This window comes from Eleutherodactylus coqui, chromosome 8 (assembly GCF_035609145.1).
Source record: "Eleutherodactylus coqui strain aEleCoq1 chromosome 8, aEleCoq1.hap1, whole genome shotgun sequence".
NCBI classification, from domain to species: Eukaryota; Metazoa; Chordata; class Amphibia; order Anura; family Eleutherodactylidae; genus Eleutherodactylus; species Eleutherodactylus coqui.
Genome location: NC_089844.1, coordinates 145,870,592 through 145,890,579, shown reverse-complemented (window position 1 = coordinate 145,890,579; position 19,988 = coordinate 145,870,592). Strand labels below are relative to the sequence as shown.

Genomic DNA, 19,988 nt, shown 5'->3' with positions numbered 1-19,988 from the left:
CTTCTAAACCACAAAGATAGTACTAGGAGATGCAATACTCAGCTGGTGCACATAGATTATATGATAGTCACATAGAGATCTAATTATGCAGAAACCTTTGAAAACCAGCAGCTAAAATGCGTGGTGCTTATTCTGAAATGTGACTCCTCCCACTTTTAAGGTGATCGTCCAGTTTTGGGACAAAGTTTTGTCCCGAGGGGGTATACTGGCTACAGTTCTTCCCTTTTGCCTCTCCAATCCATCAGTTTGGGACCCCGGTTTCAGTCAGAGATGGCTGTAGCTATTTTTTTAACTTTCTAATACACATTGTTCATTGCCCTGTGATTGGGCAGTGCTGATCATATGAACAATTCTGGCCAATCAGAAAACAGGTATAATGCTTTGGTAGTCTAACTACCAATACACTGGAGCTTAGGTAGTCTGAAGATTGTTTGGGCCATGGTGGACGTCTGAAAACAGAACCGGAACCAGCGGATCGAAGGGACAGCAAAGAACTGCAAGTACTTTGTGAAGTACAGGATTCTTACCGTTTAGATCTACATTCCTATAACGGGATTGTTCTAAGCAGCGGTGCTAAATTACCAGTGTAGCTGAGGTCTTGTGGTAAATGACAAGGATGTAGTAACACTGCCAACAGAAAGATACAGAAACACTGTAGCAGTAGTGAGCTAATTTAACCCTTTCCAATCCACTGTCTTTTAACATTCTGATTGAAGCCTGTACAGCTCCGGCAGGGTATTCTTACTATATATTACTGGCCGATCTGTTGTCGGGAGCCTCTCCAGCATGTCCCATACCACAGTACTGGCTCTAACCAGCAGATGGTGCCATTGTATAATGGCAGAAAAAAAGTTCCCTAGGAAATCGTGAATCCAAAATTGGATTGCAAAGGGTTAAGTGTGAATTACATTTAATTGCTTAAAACGATCTTCCGCCGAAAAGTTTTGTTTTTTGAAAATCAGATTTCTAAAGTTGTGCCTGGTTGCTGTGGATACACTGGTATTGTCAGACAGCACACCCCATAGTAACCAACCTTTCGTGAAAGGTTGACCTGAGGGTCGGGAAGGGACAATGAGGCTTTTCTGTCTTAGGGGGCTTTTAGATGATAATCATTCGGTCTAAACGCAGTTCAATGACTAACGAGAATCATTCGTTTCTCACTCACTTAATGCAGGCATAAAAATCATTGTTGGCTCGTTCGCTTCTCATCCTGTTTTCTACCGCACTTGTTCAGTCTTTTCCATCTGGTAACGTGAAAGACTGACCGATTCTCAACGAATGAGCCGAAAATGTATCTGCCTTTCTAAACAGGCTGCACAAGAGCCAATAAGCTAGCAGTGATGTCACTCACTTGTTCAAAACGAGACTAGAGAAGCCCTATTGCTGTAGTAATCAGATTTTGGTTAATACATTTAGATGGGGCCTGTTAAAATGTGAACTTTTTAGGGTTTTCTTTTTCTTCTCTAGAAAGGGTAATCTATGGTAATGCACTAGAGATTGGTAGCCCAGAGGCCGATGGCAGGCAGGCAACTAGTAAATAACTGGCCAAAATCTCATTATGCAAAGGATTATGCTTTATTTACACAAACCATAGAAGCCCATTAACCCCTTTAGTGGCAAAATCTCTGGGGCTTGCTGCACTGACCATGCAGTAATACCCTGGAAGATTTCTGTGGACAGCTCTAGTGCTGAAATACTGTCCAGGACACAATTATTGTGCCACTGTACACGTTTGCCACTTCGAATTACGTCAGGAAAATCTCCAGGGCTTGCTGCGCTGACATGGTAATAAACCTGCTACTGAAGGGGTTAATGGATTACTGAAGTTAGGACTCCTCGGTCTTAAACCAGTCCCTTTCCCAGTCTGTATTGTACCCCAAGCAAACTGTATTATTTGTTCCAGCAGTTATGTTCTTCAAGAAAGGCTTTACAGGTGTGTAACCGGAGAGAAATAAATGTATATAATGGTCATTTTCACAATAAAAGCCTTTACTTTCGTCATTGCTTTCTGTATCGAGAACCCTTAAATTACACATTGGATTTTAATGAATGAAAACCGGGACGAGATCAGGGCGTTGGATAGGGGATAACTTGTTTTCATCGTAAATCCCCCTTTATACTGAATGCTGATCTTCACAGAGTTAAAGCGTACCCACACTGACTTTTCAGAGTGAGGACGGCTTCAGACGAGCATTAGCGCAAATACGCTCGCCACACCGTATTTGTGCACCAACGATGTTTGAAGAGCCAGGTATTAGGACGTTGCGAGTGTCAGCGCTTTTTACCGTACTGATGGCACGAGCTGAGCCAGTTCACACGTGCATATGACACTACCTTTCTGTGGAATGGATTGGCTGTTAAGGCCTAGTGAGGTCCAGCTGTATCCTTTTCCTGAGTTTTGCGCAGTGGCTGACCCTTCTCACATTATGTTGCCCTTGCCATCAACTTATAAGGCAGTTTCGCTGCAAAAAACGCAGGAAGGTTCCTAACAAAATGCGCTTATGAGAATGAACCCATTGAAATCAATAGGTTCTATTCTGTGTTTTAGGCACAGATTTCGCATGCACAAAAACACCCATCTATCCAGTCATCCTACGGCTTATATGTAACATTAACTGGCATTACCCCACCACCACCACTTCAAAATCTCAATCTCGTCTGAGCTGGTGGGTGTAGACTGCTACTATGATGTCTCCATACACTACACACATAGGAGAGCAGGATCTATTCTCTATCTCTGGGCTGGTGGGTGTAAACTGCTGCTATGATGTCTCCATAGACTGTGCACATAGGAGAGCAGGATCTATTCTCTATCTCTGAGCTGGTGGGTGTAGACTGCTGCTATGATGTCTCCATACACTGTACACATAGGAGAGCAGGATCTATTCTCTATCTCTGAGCTGGTGGGTGTAAACTGCTGCTATGATGTCTCCATAGACTATTCTCTATGTGCACAGTCTATGGAGACATCATAGCAGCAGTGTACACCCACCAGCTCAGAGATAGGAGAGCAGGATCTATTCTCTATGTGCACAGATCCTGCTCTCCTATCTCTGAGCTGGTGGGTGTAGACTGCTGCTATGATGTCTCCATACACTGTACACATAGGAGAGCAGGATCTATATATACTGCGCGCACGCGGAAGGAAGGGTTTCTGCTGTCAGACCTGGCTCCATCTCAAATTCTCAATCTCGCCTGAGCTGGTGGGGGTAGACTGCTTTCATGATGCCTCCATACACTGCACAGATAGGAGAGCAGGATGTATTCTCCATCTCTGGGCTGGTGGGTGCAGACTGCTGCTATGATTTCTCCATACAATGCACAAATAGGAGAGCAGGATCTCCTCGCTGTCTGAGCTGTTGGGTGTAGACTGCTGCTATGTCATCTCTATATACTACACACATAGGGGAAGGAAGGCCTTCTGCTGTCAGATCATGCTGGTAGCTGCAGTCCTCCCCCCCCCCCACACCTGCAGAATGTGATGTTCTATGAACAGTTGCAAAAATACAGAATTGCAAATATTTTATTATTTACAACCTTTTGTTACAAAGTAATACAATTAACACAGCAAATCATTCATTATACAATCAGAGGTAGTTATGGAGATCTGAAGAGCACTTTACATCCAGGGCTCGGAGGTGCTGACGTCACCTGATACAGGAGGTGGACACGTGTGCAGGAACAGCACCTTGGATTCGCTAATAAGGAGAACATCACTGCTAAGTACATTAGTACGAAGACAATGATGAATACATAACTCAACGTAAAGATGAATGAAAAGCTCTATAATAAATAAGCCCTCAGTAAGCTCCCCCTAGTGGTGGCTGCAAGTATACAGAACTGTATCATCTCTCTATGCAGGTTTTTTTGGAGCTCTGCATCAGAGAAAAAAAAATAAAAAATGTCCCCCAGCTATACAGGTCTTAAGAAATTCATCAGGACAGAAATTTGGACCTAAAAATGAAGTGTCCATTGTAAAGCTAACAATTTAACGCGATTCTGTCACCAGGGTTATGCTAGGCCAAGTGCAGCATGAACCCGGGACAGGGATGCCCGTTGCCTCTGTGGGCATTTTATTTTAAAACACTAGGGGGTTTCAGAATAAATACACTTTGAAGCGTGACTCGATGTGGAGCTCCAAGTCACGGAGGGCGGGCTATGTTAGCCCATCCCCGCCTGCTGCATGCAGAACGACAGCTCTCTATACATAAGAAAGATGCAGAGGGCAGGGAGAGGCCAGAATATCACGCCACCGTGATTCGGAGTTCAACATTGCATCACGCTTCCAAGTGCATTTCTTTGGTGAAACACTGCGGCGTCTCAGAATAAGTGCAGTACCTTCTTCCAGCTGCTGGTGTCACTGCTGCATCCCTGCTAATAGTACAGACATGACATACTGTAAAAATACGCAGTCACTATATATGGACGGCCTCCAGTAGGAGAACAGTTATAACAATAGTGCAAAGTCACAACTTCCAGAAATTACATTTGTATAGATTTACAGACATATTGCTACATATTTTATATTAATCTGAACAAACATTAAAATATTTTTATATACAATGAAATTCCCTCAGTCACAACCACTAGATCCGCAGCTTGTAGATGTTCGGCGTCGTTATAAGAGGAGCTGATATCAAGTCTAATCCATGTCTGTAAATGCATCTCAAAATTGCACATGTGTGATATAACGCATTGATCATAGGGGAGCAGGGAGTCCTCCAGATTTAGAGAATACTGCAGTCAGCCTTTCCCAACCCTGAAGTGGCTGATAACGGAGAACTATAGTTTAAATATAGTATATAGGACTATAGGTCTCTTTTTCAACATAATGGACAGAACTTGTACAGAAAAAAGAACCCGTTCACTTGAATGTGGCGATTCACACATGCAATTTTCCACTCAGCCCAATAGTCTGAGTGTGACCAATCGCTGCATGTGATATTGTTGTGCGATTCCTCAGGAATTGCCCATTCTTTTTTATGGGAGAGTTCAAAAATGGTATCGCGCCCCCGCATGCCATGCAACCCATTTTTAACCCTTTGCAATCCAATTTTTGATTCAGGCTTTCCCTTTCTGCCATTATGCAATGGCACTGTCTGCTGGCTAGAGCCAGTACTGCGTAAAGTGAGATGCTGGAGAGGCCCCGACAACAGAGTGGCCAGTAGTATACAGTAAGAATATCCTGCCGGGCGTCTTCCGACATCGGAAGCTGTGCAACCTTCAATCAGAATGTCTTTAGACGTCAGACAGTGGATTGGAAAGGGTTAAACGTAGGTTACTGTAGGAAACACATTTAAGCATTTAAAAAAAAAAAAAAAAAAAGGAAAATGGTCAGTGTTTCACTAACCAAAAATCGCCCATGTGAATAGGCCCCAAGGTAGATTTCTCGATCGTCCTAACTTCCATTAGAAAATAGGAAATTTAAACGTGGATTTTAATTGTGAACATGAAAATCCTGAATGTAAAGAATTTAATGGAAATCAGCATCAGAAATCTGCGTGACTTGCTGCTGCTGCTGGTTGATATCTGATATTGAGTTGCATTGGCGCATCCACAGATCGGCATGCAGATTAACTACACTGAATGGGGACCAGACACTGGCGTACATATAGGGGGTGCTGGGGGTGCGGTTGCGACCCGGCCCCTGAGCCCCTGGGGGCCCACGGGGCTTACTTTCCACGACACTGACTGACTGCACTTACTTTCACTATGGTCTCTGCGCAGGCAGGCAGCCTCTCCTACATCGGTGCTTCCTCCCAGGACCTCCGCTCAGACTCCTCCCCACTGATGATCTCTGTGCTGGAGAACCAGATGGGGGAGGGGTCTGAGCGGAGGTCCTGGGAGGAAGCACCGATGTAGGAGAGGCTGCCTGCCTGCGCAGAGACCATAGTGAAAGTAAGTGCAGTCAGTGAGAGGGAACGTCCTCGGTATGATTAAGAGGGGGGAGGGGTGTTCTGTGTGTGATGCGGAGTGGGGGAAACGAGGGGTGTTCTGTGTGATGGGGAGTGTGGGGGGGGGGGGGGGCGAGGGGTGTTCTGTGTGATGGGGAGTGGGGGTGAGTGAGGGGGGTTCTGTGTGATGGGGAGTGTGGGGGACGAGGGGTGTTCTGTGTGATGGGGAGTGGGGGTGAGTGAGGGGGGGGGGTCTGTGTGATGGGGAGTGGGGGTGAGTGAGGGGGCTTCTGTGTGTGATGGGGAGTGGGGGTGAGTGAGGGGGGTTCTGTGTGATGGGGAGTGGGGGTGAGTGAGGGGTGTTCTGTGTGATGGGGAGTGGGGGGGACGAGGGGTGTTCTGTGTGATGGGGAGTGGGGGGGACGAGGGGTGTTCTGTGTGATGGGGAGTGGGGGTGAGTGAGGGGGGTTCTGTGTGATGGGGAGTGGGGGTGAGTGAGGGGGGTTCTGTGTGATGGGGAGTGGGGGTGAGTGAGGGGGGTTCTGTGTGATGGGGAGTGGGGGTGAGTGAGGGGGCTTCTGTGTGTGATGGGGAGTGGGGGTGAGTGAGGGGTGTTGTGTGATGGGGAGTGGGGGGGACGAGGGGTGTTCTGTGTGATGGGGAGTGGGGGTGAGTGAGGGGGGTCCTGTGTGATGGGGAGTGGGGTGAGTGAGGGGGGTTCTGTGTGATGGGGAGTGGGGGTGAGTGAGGGGGGTTCTGTGTGATGGGTAGTGGGGGTGACTGAGGGGGGTTCAGCGAGCTGGCACCTGACTTCACTATTAGAGGTATGCTAGAACCGAGCCGCTGTATTGGTGACTAAGGGCTCAATGCCAATGCCACAGCCGTAAGCCTACAACACTGTGGGAGACCACCAGCATGTCACACATTTCCCAGCCATGCACGCTGCCGGCAGGGACCACATATGGCCTTGTGTGGCACTGCACATGCACAGGGTGATTCTTTTTTTAATTCCCCACTCTGTTTAGAGTGACAATGTGTATGGAAACAATGTATTGCGTATGGGCAGCGTATCATACAAGTGTACAGGGCTCACGTTACGTGGTACGCAGAGAAAGAGAGCATGCTGGGATTACCACGTGTGCATAATACGTGGTGAAAACCTGGTCGTGGACATGAGCCCTAACATGTTATAAAAGTTAGCTCATGCTGTCTCCAATGTATGTGTGCCTGTATTATGTATGTGTATATAGAATTATTTTTTTCTTTCTTGGGGAAGCAAAGCGTGCCTTGAGGCTTGTGTTCTGGATGTTTTAAAAATCTAAAACCCCTGATTACTAATGATCCATTGATGGGTCATTAAAAAAAAACAGTAATGTAGCTAAAAGTGATATACAAGGAGTAGCTGTGAAAAGGAGTGGTGGGTGGACGGGTCTGGAAGGGGGTCCCAAGCTAAACTTTTGCACCCGGGCCCATGAGCCTCTAGCTACGCCCCTGGGACCAGATGCAGAATCCGTATAGACGTGATGAGGCACGGCTTTTTCCTTTTTTTTTTTTTTTTATCTGGGACACAGATTTCAAATCTGCATCATATAGATTGCGGCACAGATTGCCGTTCAGATAAGCGGGATGCATAGTGGACGCAGACACGCCGTAGAAATCAGTTCACATTCTGTATCAAATTGACAGCAAATAGCGCTGTGCTAACAGGGCCTAAAAAGTAATACTGGAAGTTTCAGTCGTTCACACAGAATTCCATTAACCCACTTTGTAACACAAACTATATTGGACCTAAAAACGCAACAGTTTGGGGGAATTTTCAGCTCCACGTTGCAAAAGCCATAACTTTATTTTTCCGTTGACATGGCCATAGGGAGGGCTTGTTTTTTCCGGGGCGTGATGTAGTTTTTATTAGTACCATATATTAGGTAGATCTAGTATATGCACAACTTCATTTCTTTTGGAAGGACGGGAGAAAAAAAAATAAAAAAAACTGAACAAACAAACTCCACTAATTCTGCCTTTTTTTCTCAACACTATAAATAAGTTTTTTCTGCATGTTGATACAACTCTGAGAAGACCAAATTATATGTATTCAAGTCTTTCCACTCTTACACAATATATTTTTTTTTCTTTCCTTTTTACAGCATTTGTCATTTTGGCTAAAATGTGTGCTCAATGGTACAGGCAGTCACGGATGTGACAATACCAAACGTGTTTTATTTTTTTATTTAATTCTTTTATTTTTTAAGAAGAGGGGAAAGTGCACATAGATTTTTTTTTTTTTTTTTAAACCTGTTTTACTAAGGTTTTTTTGTGTTTGTAAGCACTTTGAACCTGCGATGCTATGGTTGCCCTGATAATACACTGCAGTGCTTCTGTACTGCAATGCATTATCACTTTTCATAGCAATCATAAGCCATGGCAGCTCCAAATACCACTTACCGGTGTCTGGTTGCTATGGCAACCCATCGGTCCTCCGCAATTATATGGCAGTGGACCGATGATATCACAGTGTGCCCTCCCTCTTCAGCTTTTACCATCATTTATTGGGGTTAACAGCAGGGATCAGTGTTCTCAATCCCTACTATTGCGCCAGGAAGTCGACTGTCAGTCACAGTTGGCAACTGCTGCAGACTGCACAGGCTGAGCTTCTGAGTGGCACCACCCACAGGACACAAGTGTTCTCCCATTTGCATTACCCCCTCTCACCCAGAGTGTAAATACACACCCTGGGGCTGGAAGAGATTAAAACACAAAAGAGCACAGTACAAAGAAACAAAAGTAAGGCAGTAGTTACAGATGCATATTTCAACCCTACGTAGACTGTTCAATGCACAAGTCACTACACAAGCTGCAGCAGAAGGGCAAGTATACATATATACCCACCTTTCAAGATTCATTTGCTAAGTCCGTCCAATTTAGAAAGGTCAGGCTTTGAATCACCATTTCATAGTGAGGCCAGAAGTGATCTTCTCTACAACGTGGTACTCTGTGTGCAGCACCTCCTGCACCCCGGGGCCTTCCTCCCCTCCCAACCACTGCGTGTAAAGTTCTTGTACTCGGCCATTCTGCTCCGGTAACTCCGTCCTCACAGACATGTAGAGCTGCTCCACCTTCTGCAGCAGGTCCTTAGTGGCCTCTCCTTGTGCACGGATCTGGCCGCCTCCATTCAAACAGCCTAATAGAAATAAAGTTAGTTGTGGTGGAAGAAAGTGACTGAAACGTAAAAGTTTCTGTAACATCTGTAACAAAGAAAAGAGCTAGAACCTAGCCATAAACTGAGGAAACATCCAGAATCCAGCTCTGCTGTAAAGTGACAAAGGAGCTAGAACCTAGACCTTGCCATAGTGTGGAAGAGGGAAAAAATAAAAAGCTGGAACCTAGCTGTGTACCATAAAATGGGGCATCATCTAGAACCTAGCTGTACCATAAAGTGAGGCAATATCTAGAACCTGGCTGTACCATAAAGTGATCAAATACAGTAGCTAGAACCAAGTCTTGCAATAGTAGGAGGAAATAAAAGAAAAAGAGCTGAGCTAAACCGTAAAGCAAGGAAAAATTAACAATGTAGTTCCACCATAAAAAACAGGGGGGGGGGGGGGGGGGGGGGGGGGAAGAGAGAAACACTAACCTAGGTTAGGAAATAGTGATGAGCGAGCATACTCTCTAAGGGCAATTGCTCGAGCGAGCATTGCCCTTAGTGAGTACCTGCCCGCTCGAGAGAAAAGGTTCGGCTGCCGGCGGCGGGGGAGAGCGGGGAGTTCTCTCCCTCCCTCCCTCCCTCCCCCGCAACTCACCTGTCACTCGCACCGGCAGCCGAACCTTTTGTCTCGAGCAGGCAGGTACTCGCTAAAGGCAATGCTCGCTCATCTCTATTTTCTCTTAACATGGAGAGAAAAGAAAAAAAAGCTAGAACCCAGCCCTGCCAAAGGAAGGTAAAAAGACAACTCCACCCAGCCACATTGTGTAAGGTGAGGAGAGGGCTAGAACCCAGCCATACTGTAAGAGAGGGCTAGAACCCCAGCTCGGGTACAAATTAACCACTATGTGTGGCATCTGCTGAGTCAGAATATGATTCGGCACGTCTAATAAGAAATTAAAACCATGTCAAATAGATTGCGAGAAGATTAAGCCCCCAGTATCTGAGATAAGAGCAACGTAATATTTTGCTATCATTTCTTTGCGACAGGAGACCCTGTGAGCCAAGTTACCTGAAGGACAGGCCATCACCTCCACATAGTGATAGGCACAGCGCCCGCGTTTTAGCTTCTGGACCAGGTTCTGAATGTTGCGGAAGCCATAAGCCAGTGCAAACTGCAGCAGCACCTCCCCGTCCTTCTCCAGCGTCACCTCTTGGAAGTCTTTATTTCTGGGAAGGATAACTATGGTTAAGCCACCTGCAGACGAGCGGGTCGGATCCGGCGGCGAGAATTCTCGCCGCGGGACCCGACCCGAGCGCCTGCAGAGACGAGCGCGTACTCACCCGCGCCCGGCGGCCCCAGCTCTTTCATGTGCCGGCTGTCGGGCAGCCAGCGCATGCGCAGACCGGAGCCCGGTGGCCGGGTGAGTGACGTTTCTGTGCGAGGCTCTGCGAGCCCCGCATAAAAATAGGACATGCCGCGGTTTGTTTGCCGCGGCCGTCTGCATGGGAGTGCGTGCTGTAATGCACTCCTATGCAGGCTTTTAGTGGCGGAAATCCCGCCGCGGGATTTCCGCCCGTGTGCAGGCGGCCCAAGTCTACCCAACTACGTGAGGGGTCACCATTACTACATGCCCCAACAATGACACGTACAGACATCACTGGAGGAAACTATAGTGGAGCAGCTCTTACTTTAGAGGTTTGTATTTGATCTCATTCACATGGAGGCCGAAGAGTTCTTGTGCTGCGTATTTAAATATATGTTCTAGGTATCCACCGGATCCTCCACCTTCATGTCCTGATGGTTCATTGTCCACCACGCTGCTGAACCTGTAGAGACACAAACCTTCATATTCAAGACTACTTCATATCCCATTTAAAGGCTACTGTGTATTTACCATTATGTAATTGTGGAGGAAGAACACATTCCAGGACAAGTTTCCTAAAACTTGAAGCGGAAGGGAGAAGGGAGGGGGTCCACAAAAAAAAAAAAAAAAAAAAAAAAGTTACATAAACTGTTTAGTATACTCCAGAGCTGAAATCTCCCAGCATTCCCTGCTTTTTCAATATCTGCACTAGGCTTGTTCGGATAAAATGCGCTATGGAAAGTGTTACCTTCACATCAGATACTGTACTGCAATCTGATGTAGGAAACATTAAAGTATCCCCTGTATTATAGGAGCTCAGATAAGCTGTTAACCTTTCACACAGGATGGAATTGTGCCGCAGGACTCAGTCAAGTCCGCAGGTCTGTGGATTTTGATGCAGAATTTAGCGTGGCTTGCTGTGCGTCCTTTGGCATATTCCTTCCCGTGTGAAAGGTCCCTAAGGCATGTGTCTGACAACAAGATTGTTGAAGGGCTCCAATAACAACCAGCAGAATTACAAATGCAGCTCTAGTCATATCTGAATCCAGGACCCCAGTGCAGCAGTGATAACCAGAGAGCCACCATGGATGCAGTTTAGTATTTAGGAGATGGTCTACTATAAATATAACAATACTAAATACTCACTGTGTGTCAAGGGGACAGGGATTTATATCCATCAGTGATATCTCTTCCTGCTCCAGCATGCGCAACACTTCCCCTTTAAACAGAAGGAAAAGAAAAAAAAAAAAAAAAAAAGTCCCATAAGTCGAGTCACGAAATACAACAACACGATAGCACCCAGCTGATGCTCGGTGCTCAGTCGGCAGCTCTCACCCGTGGTGATGACACAATCTACATCTCTTGTCTCGTACTCCTCATTGAAGAAGTCCGGCCTTGAGGCTTCCAGCTTCTTATCATAGCACGGCATCACTGTGACATGGTAGATCTCATGCGGCTTTACCTTCTGTGGAGGTTAGAATATAAACACCCCATAATCACTGGAGGGTTCCAGTATTAGACCCTGCCGCCATTTTTATTATTGCCGTTTCCCTATGTATAAATTAAAGCCGTGACCTCCGCGTGCAGCATAAAAGCATGTGACAAGTGATTTCCGTGGATCAGTTTTAGGGCTTATTCACACTGGCAAAATATGCAGTGAATAAAACCCGCTGATTTCTATGGGTTAATTAACATGTACGTATTTATGCAGGGTATTTCAGTCGCATAAAAAAACTTTTTTGGTGTGTATTATGCAACAGTTAATACAAAATAAATTTAAATGCCCATTGAACTCAATGGAAGCATGCGTGAGTTTTTTTGCATGTACGAATACGCAGAGACTGCGCAAAAAACACAGTAAAATATGCACAAAAACGCAACTACAACTGCAAATATGCGTGTAAGTAGCTTACGCCTGAATACATCGCTGGTGCTCCAACTAATGTGTCTAAAGACACAACTCGCCATTCTTTAGCACGTATGGGCTATAACAGCAGATGATCAATTCCAGCACCACTGTGTCTGAGAAACAAAGATGAGACTCCAGGGACACAAAAAAAAAAAAAAAAAAAAAAAGGCGCAAAACTTCTATCACTGAGCAGTGGAAAAATATATCCTGGTCAGATGGATCCAGATTCCTGCTGCCCTGTACAGCATGAAGCAATGACCCCTTCCTGCCAGCTGATCAGAACATTTCAGTACCGCCATCTCATCTGCAGCAACTAAAGAGGCTTCCTGTCCGCAGGGGCCGATATTCCTGTATCGCCTAGTAGAATCTACACCACAATGAGATAGCTCAACGTGCTACTAGATTGGGGCCATTCAGTGTACATAGATAAGATCATATTTTTCACCTTTTCCTTTGCAAAGTAGTCCTTCACCAGCGATCCCATCACCTGCTGCGGAGATTTGACGACACTGATGTACGGGATAATAAAGGAGCCGTGCGTTTTCTCAGCATAACAAATCCAACCTAGAAGAGAGCAAAAGTTTTAATTCCATAGAGGTGGTATATTGTCAATAAATCACAATCCACTATCAACGTCAATAAGATGCAGCAAAAAGCGCACTCTGGTGGCAATCCGGTTGGCTGCGGAAGGAGATCTTTAAAAAGGTTTAGATATGGAAACCATGTTGTTATCTGCTCCCCATTTGTATATAATCACAAACTCTGTAGGGACCAGTCATGTAACTACGCAAAGGTCTGACAACTGTGTTCCAGGGCCCTCACTGCAGTATAGGCACAGTCAACTGGAGACCCTAGAAGGAGGAGAAAAGGTCTTCACCAATCTCAGCTGCTTCATAGAATACATTGAAGGGAAGCGTTTTCCCTTGGGTATCTTTTGGAGATTCCTTGGGATCTTGTGGCCAGTGTTTTAAGGGCCCTTTTACAAGGTCCAATAAATCGTTCAGTGTACTTTCATTTTCATCTGTACCGTGGGTGCTCGGCACGACTCGCCGGACATGCGCACTACAGATTTTTTATTTATTTTTTTTAACTCCTGCTTTTCCCACATCACCTAGCAATGACGCGGAACCTGCAACCTTTCCGCAGTGTCAATTGCAGAAGTGTTGCAGATCGGAAGGATTCTATTGACTTCAATGGAAGCGGTCTGTGCAAAAATGGAGCATGCAGAGATTTTTCCTCTGCTTGCGTAAACCGCAAATATTCAAGTATGCTATGGGCGGTATTTGCTGTGGGCCCGCCGCGGATTCCACAGCAAATATTCGCCCTAATGAGAATCTTTTCACTTCTAATTCAGTTTCTGCATGAAGGATACAAAATGACGGATCAGCCCGTGTAAACAAGCAGTCGTTTATTTATGAACGACTGTCTGTTTATTGTGAATGGAGATGGATCGGCACGATCCCCCACCTGCCAGCATAGGAATAATTATCGCTGGGACGGCCTGTTGGGCATCTGCACCGACAGATCATCCTGTGTAAAAGGGCCCCAACAAACAGCTGCAAGAAAAATAAGTGAACACTGTGGAATTCCCTGGATTTTTGCAATTACTAATCAAACGTGATCCTATTGTTATCCAAATCACAACTCTAGTAAAAAACAACGCAACTAACATGGAGTTGTACCATTCATGTCTTTCATTGTAGTCATCCACACTGTAGGGAGAAAATGTAAGTGAACCCTTGAATTTTATAATCTGTAGCTCCCCAGTTGGCAGCAACTACCTCCACTAAAAGCCTCTTGTATCTGCAAATGAGGTTTAGTTCATCAATATTTCTGGGATGCCTTATGTGCACAGCCCTCTTCAGGTCAGTGTCCAGGTATCTCCATTAGATTAAGGTCAGGACTGTTGACTATTCCAAAGCACAATTCTTCATCTTTTTCAGCCATTCTTTAGTGACTTGACTTGTGCGCTTTGGGTCTTTGTCTTATTGTATCATCCAACACCTCTTCATATTGAGGTCATGGCTGGCTGTCCTTACATTCTCCTGTAAACTGTTTGGATACATCTTTTCAACTACAACACTTAGAGAAGGCGATTGCTGCTAAAAGGGGGATCACCTACTTTTTCTTGCAATTGTATATGTACTCCCCTTCATTACATACCTGGGCAGGCTGAAGCCAGCATGGGCAGAGCCGCCTTCTCCTCTTTCTGGCGCTTGTAGCGTTGTATAAACTCTCGCTGACTCTCCAACAGGCTGAAGTTCCTTGAGAAAGTGGTGTCAAAAACATAGTGGACCCCTAAAAAGTAAAGAGAACAAAAAAAAAATAAACTAGTTATACAATAGGGTGGGAGATGCTCGCCAGGAAGACTTGTGCATCAGGAAGCTGAATGACAAATCACTGCTGTAACTGGGGCCATATTGGTAGTCACTCAGCTTCTCCAGGTCACAGTAAGTGTACTTACTGTTGACGCTACATAAAGTGATTATTCGCTTTGTGCAACCACTGATTAAATACTCTAATGGTAAGCTGTAGCTCTAAGACTCATAGGGGAACATGTACAGAGTATGCGATTACCCCACCACCACCTAATGACCTCCCTATGGACAGATATTGGCCTTGGTATGTAAGGTAAACAATCCCTTTAAGAACTTATTTGGCTTTTTACCCAACTGTTTGAAGAATGCAGTCAACTTCTGTGCTGTTTCTTGGATACTGAGGTTAAACTTTGTAGCCAGAGAGGCTCGTGACTGTGGAGAGACAGATACCACAACCAGCTTATGCTGCAAGGGGTCCTCACCCTGAAAAAGACAATAACATTTTACATTTGATGAAAATCTAGCATTAAACCTGTTTATCCTAATGGGATATTCCCAATAAAGTCATTTATCCCTGATCGATGACATCCCGAGGACAGTGCAGCCCAAATACCCCAAGAGAACGGCTTGGAGATGCACGAATCCCCACCACTCCATTTACGGATATGGACAGAGGGAGATGGGTGGGCTAGACTATATTCCAGGAGTTGGACCCCCAGTAAGCAAACATTTTTTTTCCCTATCCCATGAAGAATAAATGTCTGGGGGCTTGTTTTTTTAAAGGAAAAGTTGTATTTGTAACTAGTACCATTTAATGTACTGAAAAATAGGGGGGGGGGGGGGGGGGGGGGGGGGACTATTCCAAAATGTATTATTTTTGAAGGTGGGTTGTCTTGTTTTTACGGTTACATACTGCGGCAAAAACGACATGATAAATGTTATGGGTCAGCACAGTTACAATAATGAAGTTTATATTAGTTTTCTTTTGCTGTTCTATCTTTAAAAAGGAAAAAAAATTATTTTCTGCCATAACTTTTATTTTTCCGTTGACATAGTTGTGTGATGGCTCGTTCTTTTTGCGGGACGTCCTGTAGTTTCTTTTGTTACCCTTTTGGAGTACATAAAACTTTTGATGGCTTTTTATTAAAAAAAAAATTCTTCATGAAGACAAACTGACCAAAAAAGCCCACTTCCGGAATTATTTCTTTCTATCGATGTCCACTGTGTGTGATAAATAATATGTTACTCCAATAGAGCGCACTTTTACGGATGCAGTAGTAATACCAAAATATCTTTGGAATTTTTATTATGCGTGGAAAAATTTAAATTTTTTTTAAATGTATTACTTTAACTCATTTTTACTTTTTTGTTAATTGAACTTGATAGTTTTTTCGCTCATAATGTATAGTGCAATAGGGGATAACTGTAGATTCTTGTACCATCCCTTTAAGAAATGTGCGTTACAGGGAACTTGTCTACAGGTAGCCCCAATCACCTCTCCCCTCCATGGTCACATCTATCTTAGCTTCTTTGTCCCCTGCACAAGGAGCTGTATGATGGAATTCTCATTCTTTCTCCCCCCCCCCCCCCCCCCCCTCACATTGACTATGACATGGGCCCCATCAAACAACAACTCAAATCCCAGCTTCCTGCACAGCTGTGAGGCTGTAATCCACGTTACCTTGTTTTGCTGTAGTATCTTATACAGCTCCTCGTGACTCTGCTGGGCAATTAGGATGGTCTCTGCGGAGGTCACACATCCACTGCAGGCCAGACAGTCGTTCAGGGTGATCTTCGCCTTCTCCAGCTTCTGGGAAGCGCCATCCTGCGGGTCAGACACCTCCATCAATTCTGCTCACGTAATGTGTCTAGGGTGTGGAGCGCTTGCCCTTCCCTTTATATTTTTGTGCAGTTGTACCCCTTTTCCTTCAGATCTGTAATCTAGTATTCACTAATCCAGAAAGTCTGACAATTCAGCACAGAACTGGAATAGAATACAACTCAAGAAATTTTTAAATGGGTTTCCGATAGAGAGATTATTTATAATGTATCATGAAATGTGTATTACTACTCACCCATCTCTGATACTCTGCTCCCCCACTGCGGCAGTGGAAGACCGCTGTCGCCAATAGGATCCCTGACACCATTGGTGACGTCCCATAAACATGTCACAATACAGACTAATATAGAAGCCCTGGCCTGTTTATGGGACGCCACCAGGCCAGAAAAAAGCGGTGATGTCATGGGATAAATGACGCTGCAGGACCACACTGGTGTCTGGGTGCTTGTTAATAATGCGTTAAAATTACCGAGGTTTTCCCACTAAATACATTTATTCCCCACCCATAGAATAGGTCATAAAATGTCTGATCATTGAGACCCCCAGTGATCCTGAGAATGCGCACCCCAGATTAAGGGAGTGGCAGTGCACATGTATGACTGCCACGCCATTCACTTCTGTGGGCAGGCAGAGACTGATGCACTCTGCAATCTCCTTCTGTCCCATAGAAGTGAATGGAGTGGTGATCACACATGCACACCGCCACTCCATTTACACGGTGCATTGAGATGCGCCGTTCTGCGGGTCATTGGAGGTCCCAGCGGTCAGACCCCCAGCGATCAGGTATTTCATGAACAAGGGGTAAATGTCTTTAGCATGTACACCTCTTTACTCTCATCATCCTCACCTGACTGATTTGGAAATAACTCCCATCATCTTCGATACGGATCTTGGCCGCTGCTTTTCCAGGTTTCTTTTCTACTTTAATCGGTTTTATGCAATCCTACAGAAAAACAAACATAACACATATAGTGGTTATTAATTACTCCCATGGGGTATTAGCATGAAGCACTTCGTCCCTCCTGGAGAAATATCACCTGTGGCTGTACGAGGGAGGGGTGGGTCACTGCTGGGGGTCTGTCTAGTGTAGCGTCCGCTGCAGGGGGAATGTAGTATTACAGGGCAGCCGTTCATATAAATGACCATCCTGTGATAACAGAAGGTCCGCCGGGATGGCTTTCCATTCTGGGACCTAAAGGTGGATCCTGAGCGGTGGACCCTGCTCTCTGATGTCCACATGTCCTAACAGGGCCTACAAACAGGAGATGCCATCTTGGCACAACTCCTTGAAAAGGATTAGTCCCATTGGATATTGCAGAAAATTCCAAACATTAATGATTTGGTGCGGCTCCCACACGTGTGTAACGGGGGAGCCAGTGATCCCCATCCTAGCTAAAGTAGCCGTACCCACATCTGACATTTACTATTAGAGCCCATTCACATGGGTGTATTTCCCATCCGTGTATTTCACAGACAGCACACAGCGCCAATTAGACTATTCAGATGGGTGTTTTTTCACAAGGACCGATGGCATCACGGACCAGAATGGGACATGACGTTACCTCTGCCCGCCGTGGCATCGGGCAGCACTCAGATGTGTGCCCATGCGCTATCTGATACGAGTCACGCCTGAGAATCTTGGGAACAACTCACATATGTCCATATCAATGGGCCGTAAAAGGGTTTTGTCATTAGAAAAAAGAAACAAATTCCTGTACTTACCTATTCCTCCCCAGAAAGTCTTCTTACCGAATCTTCTCCTGGCTCCTGCAGTCCCCTGGGTCGCCGTACCTCCAGTCGGCCGGATCCCCTTCTTTCTGTGACGAACTGTACATTGCTGGCATTCTCTTTCCTGGAGGGCAATGTACGCCGTCTCTCTGCAATAGTATATGAACTCTCGCGGTGACACAGCACGCATGCGCAGTCTCAGCAATAGCTCTGCATTCCCTGCTAGTCAGTGAACGCTTCGTCACTAGTGACCGGATACACTGACCTGCAGGAAGGAGAATGCAGGGAATGGACGCTCCATTACAGGAAGGAGAGGATCTGGCCGGCCGGAGGTGATGCGAAACACAACCAAATGCTCTGTGTGAAGGATTAGGCTGCTTTCACAACTGCATTTTGGGCACTAGTCTCATGCTCCATTTGGGGAATCCCCCGGCCCTCTTATGATGGCACCGAACGGACCCACTGACTTTAATGGGGTCCGCTCAGTTTCCCCACAGCTGTCTGCATTTTGCAGGAAGAAAAAGTGCTGCATGCAGCATTATTTCTCCCAGCATTTTGTGCCGGGTCTGACACAGTCTCCAACCAGATGTGAAGGCGGACGCAGATCTCTGCTGGGATGGAAATAAACAAAAATGTGTCCATTTACTGACAACAAGCATAGATCCTGAAAATGGAAAGGAAGAGTGTTTTTTTTCTTCATATATATCTCTCAATGGTCAAGTACCTATGGTAAAACTACAACTCCCAGCATGCCCTGACATTTTGCAGCTGTGAGGGCATGCTGGGAGTTGTAGTTTCACCACAAGTTCCAGACCAAGACATTAGAACACGTATAAAATCGTAACCCCTTTAAGCACCCCTGTATTCTGGGAACAGGAGTTTTTTTTTGTAAACTAGACTATTCCTGTAACTTTACATTGGGCAATTGCTAGTGATGCAGTTTTCCAGTATATTTCAGGCCATCCTCCCCTCCTATACCGCTCAGTATCAGAGGACAGTCACCACGCAGGTTGTCTGCCTTCTTACACCCCTGTATACAGCCTGTCAGTTACTTTTAGCAGCCCCCATAAAGTTACCTGTGAGGGGCCGATAAAATCATCCAGGTCCGTCAGCTGCAGCACTCCACTGAAGTGAGACGCCATTTCTGCCACACTGCCGTAAAGCGACGGCCCAGCCGCTTGTGCCGTAAACTTGAAGTGAGATCATGCTGCCACACTGCCGTAAAGCGTACATTAGCGCGGGAACAGTAATCTGTAGCGTGAGGTGAAGCGGAGTGTTCTGTGTGTAGTGAAGCGGTTTCCCGCTCTACACGGAGGCAAAAGTCCTCAACCGCAGTATATAAAAGTATGTGCACCTCCAGACTTTCATACTCCGTTATGCGGCTCCTCCTGCAGCCAGTGCGCTGTTTTGAGGGGTTTTCCTGTCACACATCTCTTCATGAGAATTTACTACCATAACTCCAACCTAATGCCTGTGAACCAGGTCTGTCAGCAAACTATACTAGCCAGGCTAAAGGAGCGTGGTGTGTGGGCATGTCTTACAGGGGCATGTTTTTATCTCTATTTAGGGCTCCCTCACACTTGCATTTTTCTTGCGCTTTTTTTCATGCCATTGTCAATGGCATGCAAAAATGTTTAAATTGCATAGCCCAAAAATCGCAGGTTGGTGCTTTGCGATTTTAACTTTAAAAAGTCCCATTGACAATCGCGTGAAAAAAGCACTAGTGTGAAGGCACCCTTACTCCAGTGGCTGTAGAAGAAGTAGTGCCTCTTTACGGTCATTCACATGAGTGT

The 19,988-nt window shown here is 45.6% G+C and overlaps 1 protein-coding gene across 1 annotated transcript; it reads right to left on the bottom strand.

Annotated features, from left to right (window-relative positions):
- Window positions 1–6,629: 6,629 nt before the first annotated feature.
- Window positions 6,630–19,356, bottom strand: CIAO3 (cytosolic iron-sulfur assembly component 3). Its single transcript, XM_066576633.1, has 11 exons — window positions 19,272–19,356; window positions 17,315–17,410; window positions 16,309–16,452; window positions 14,978–15,110; window positions 14,473–14,607; window positions 12,755–12,873; window positions 11,736–11,865; window positions 11,547–11,619; window positions 10,726–10,863; window positions 10,106–10,263; window positions 6,630–9,072 (listed from the first exon to the last, which is right to left on the bottom strand). Exons 1-11 carry the CDS (start codon window positions 19,335–19,337, stop codon window positions 8,834–8,836), a joined length of 1,431 nt encoding a protein of 476 aa, XP_066432730.1. The 5' UTR covers window positions 19,338–19,356; the 3' UTR covers window positions 6,630–8,833.
- Window positions 19,357–19,988: the final 632 nt, after the last annotated feature.